Source organism: Helianthus annuus, chromosome 4, assembly GCF_002127325.2.
Source record: "Helianthus annuus cultivar XRQ/B chromosome 4, HanXRQr2.0-SUNRISE, whole genome shotgun sequence".
Classification (NCBI taxonomy): Eukaryota; Viridiplantae; Streptophyta; class Magnoliopsida; order Asterales; family Asteraceae; genus Helianthus; species Helianthus annuus.
Genome location: NC_035436.2, coordinates 126,387,103 through 126,390,496, shown reverse-complemented (window position 1 = coordinate 126,390,496; position 3,394 = coordinate 126,387,103). Strand labels below are relative to the sequence as shown.

At 32.2% G+C, this 3,394-nt stretch overlaps 1 protein-coding gene across 2 annotated transcripts; it reads left to right on the top strand.

Annotated features, from left to right (window-relative positions):
* Positions 1-269: 269 nt before the first annotated feature.
* On the top strand, positions 270-2,956 carry LOC110936258 (cytochrome b5). 2 transcript variants are annotated; one of them, XM_022178600.2, is made up of 4 exons: positions 270-390; positions 501-619; positions 2,313-2,379; positions 2,460-2,956. In XM_022178600.2, the coding sequence occupies exons 2-4, from the start codon at positions 533-535 to the stop codon at positions 2,714-2,716; spliced, it is 411 nt and encodes a 136-aa protein (XP_022034292.1). In that variant the 5' UTR covers positions 270-390; positions 501-532; the 3' UTR covers positions 2,717-2,956. The 2 variants fall into 2 exon arrangements, with proteins under 2 accessions (XP_022034292.1, XP_022034291.1); XM_022178599.2 differs by having other exon boundaries at positions 302-390; positions 519-619.
* The last annotated feature ends 438 nt before the right edge of the window (positions 2,957-3,394 follow it).

The window sequence follows — 3,394 nt, the reverse complement described above, 5'->3', positions numbered from 1 at the left end:
ACTACTAGCCGAAAAGTTCGGGGGGTCGGACGCCCCTCCTGGCCCCTTCAAAGCATCGCCTCTGCGTGATGGATCATCCTCCAAGAGAGGACTATCACCATACCGTGTAGCCTGTACTATTATCATAGTTCTCACTCAAAACTTTATTTGTATCTACTTTATAAGTATTATTTGTATTTTTCCTGCCCAACATAAAAGTATAAAACAACTATTTATCATTCATTCTGAATTATTTAAATTAAATAATAGTAATAATAATTTAAATGTTATTTGTTTTTTCTTTAGTTAAATTAAGGGGAGGGCCTCCTCTTCTTCAATCTATCTAGGTATAAATACCCAAACCCCTTTCATGACCTTGCACCTGCTTTTGTGGAATCAACTCCATCGTTGGTATGCAGATTAATTCCTCTTAAATCTCCTATATCTTGTTAGATCGATACCTTTTTTTCTAATTTGTTAATTTATTATTTTCAAACTGATTATCTTATATTATTTTCAAGCTGATTATCTTTATGCAGTAGCAAATATATTAATGGCGCCCGAACAGAAAACTTTCGTGTTTGGTGATGTCTCTAAGCACAACAAAACCAACGACTGTTGGGTGATCATATCTGGAAAGGTCAGCTGATTTTATACTTCAACATATTAAAGGCTCGCGAGCCTGAAGTGTCTTAATGTATAAAGCTTGAGCCCGGGCTAGTTAAATAAATGGGCATGTGTCATGTGAGGCAAAAATTCAGACTCGAGCTTGTTTAATTTTTAAGCTTCGATGTTTTGAGCTTTTACTAATCTGACTTCGAGTAACTAATAAACTATTTACACCACTATTAATTTGATGTTACTTCATGAACTTATGTTATAGAAGGTTACATAGTTTAAAACAAACGTTAGTTATTTATACTTATGCTAAAACCATTTGTCATATGACCTCAAGTCTAAGTGGGTGTATGAATTTCTTACTAAACAAATTTTTTAGGGGTGTTTAAAATTCGTTTCGAATTCGAAAGATTCGAAATTCGTTTAAATTCGATCCGATTATCAAGAATCCTTTTCGATTATAAGAATTCGAATTTGATTCAATTCGAGTCAAGTAAATCGAATACGACTTTACAATTTCAAATTCGATTTGATTCGAAATTCGAATAAAAACTATACATTTTTATTTAGGAGAATTGGTATTTAATAAACCAACATTTAACCAATTGGTAAATAATAATCTAACCTTCAAAATTGGTAAATAATAATCCTACCTATCAACATATTGGTACTCAATGAACTTCCGTTAATTTTTTTTTAACTGAAGTTAGTTTTTAAGTTTTATTTATTACACAAACAGTCCCTCTAGTTGTAATTTACTAGTTTTAACTATTTTATGAAACAAAAAAACCACTCGAAAATCCTCCTTTTCCTCGATTTGAGGTTTATAAAATAGTTAAAACTAGTAAATTACAACTACATGGACTGTTTGTATAATAAATAAAACTTAAAAACTAACTTCAGTTAAAAAAAATTAACGGAAGTTCATTGAGTACCAACATGTTGATAGATAGGATTATTATATACCAATTCTGTAGGTTGGATTATTATTTACCAACTGGTTAAAGGTTGGTTTATTAAATACCAATTTTCCTTTTAGTTATTATTTTTTATATATGATACATATATAACTTTTATTAGCCTATGCTACAAATTATTTTCAAAATTTATTCCAAATATTAAAATTACCCATTACCAAACCAACTACATGGCCCATAACTAAAACCTAAGTAACAAATCTATCAATAGATTTCTAACCCTAAAAATATTAAATTGTAATGTGAAGTGGTTATTCCCGACTTCTCGTTTTGAATTTTAGATTTGTGATACTTTATTTTGAACTGTTTTAATATGATATCGTGCTTTATGGTTGCTTTAAAATTTATGTTTCATTTAGATAGTTTTTTACATGTTTTTAAAGAATCTAAATCAAATCGAATTTATTCGAATTCGAATTTAATCGAATACGAATTGGGTTTTTTATTCGAATACGAATTCGAATCGAATTTTGTAGATTTTAGTCGAATTCGAATCAAATACGAATTCAAGAGAAAATAAAAATTATTCTAATAATTCAAAAATTTGATATTCGATTCGATGAACACCCCTACAATTTTGTAAACGACTGGAAGTGCTTACAAAAATTGATGAGATAAACAGTTTGAAGTTGTTAATTTGAAACTGTTTATTAAAAAAAAACAAGCACATAAGCTAGCAACAACTACTAGTTTATGTGTTTTTCATAATTATCTTTTGATAAACACAAATTGTATCAGGTTTATAACGTAACCCAGTTTATGGAAGAGCACCCTGGAGGGTCAGAAGTTATTCTAGCAGCAACTGGTACGTTTTGCCCATACCTCCAACTTTGTCGGTGAATCAAAGTCACATTTTGAGCTAAGTTTTTATTATTGCAAATGCAGGCAAAGACGCGACAGAAGACTTTGAAGACACCGGACACAGTGATGAAGCTAAAGAACTGATGGGTAAATATTACATTGGTAAGATCGACGAAACAACTATTCCAAAGAAACGCTCGTATGATCTATCCACAACTGAGAAGACCTATAGTTCATCTACAACTAGTTCTTCAGACCCGACTCGAGAACTCATAATCAAGATATTAAAGTTTCTTGTGCCGTTCATGATATTGGGCTTGGCTTTCACCGTTAGAGGCTAAAGAGAAATCGGCTTTATTCTATGATGTGTGATTAATAAAAATGTCTGGTCCTTAGAATTAAATCATGCATTTTCAAGTTAATAATGGTGTATAAATTTGTATATAAAGTCTGGCTCATCGATAATAACTTAATGGGCCAAACTTATCTATATACAGTTTTGCACGTTATTAGTTAATTAGTTTTGTAAGTCTTGTTTTTGGAAATTTTCTTGCAATGAAACTCGCAATTTTCTTTGTTTATATCCTGTGCAGTGGCGAAGTATAGAAGAGGCGGGGAACCAATGAGGTGGTGGTTCATTGGCAAAGGCAAAGCCTTTAAACACCTTGGGAGAGGGAGGTCTTGGGTTCAAGTCCCATAGACGACATGGAAAAAAAGAAATTTGTTGTTCAAAAAAAAAAAAAAAAGAAGGGGCGGGGAGGGGCGCCCGACCCTCCGAACTTTTCGCTCAGTAGTGTCATATATGTAGTTTTCGTATAAATTTTTTTGGGTATATACGTTTTCGACCCCCCGGTTCTATAGAATTTTTTTGGTATATACGTTTTCGACCCCCCCCCCCTCCCCTGTTCATTCGGGTCAAGCTTCGCCACTGATCCTGTGCATTATAATTCAAGAAGTTAAAATATATTCTCGGTTCCCTTCTTTCTTTCTTGCACTTTCACTTTATAGATGTGTGTTTT

Bases quoted from the DNA above. Each gene is read 5' to 3' on its own strand.
- LOC110936258 (XM_022178600.2), top strand. From the start codon at position 533: ATGGCGCCCGAACAGAAAACTTTCGTGTTTGGTGATGTCTCTAAGCAC. The intron at 620-2,312 runs GTCAGCTGATTT...AAATTGTATCAG, and splicing joins GGGTGATCATATCTGGAAAG to GTTTATAACGTAACCCAGTT. The intron at 2,380-2,459 runs GTACGTTTTGCC...TTGCAAATGCAG, and splicing joins AGTTATTCTAGCAGCAACTG to GCAAAGACGCGACAGAAGAC.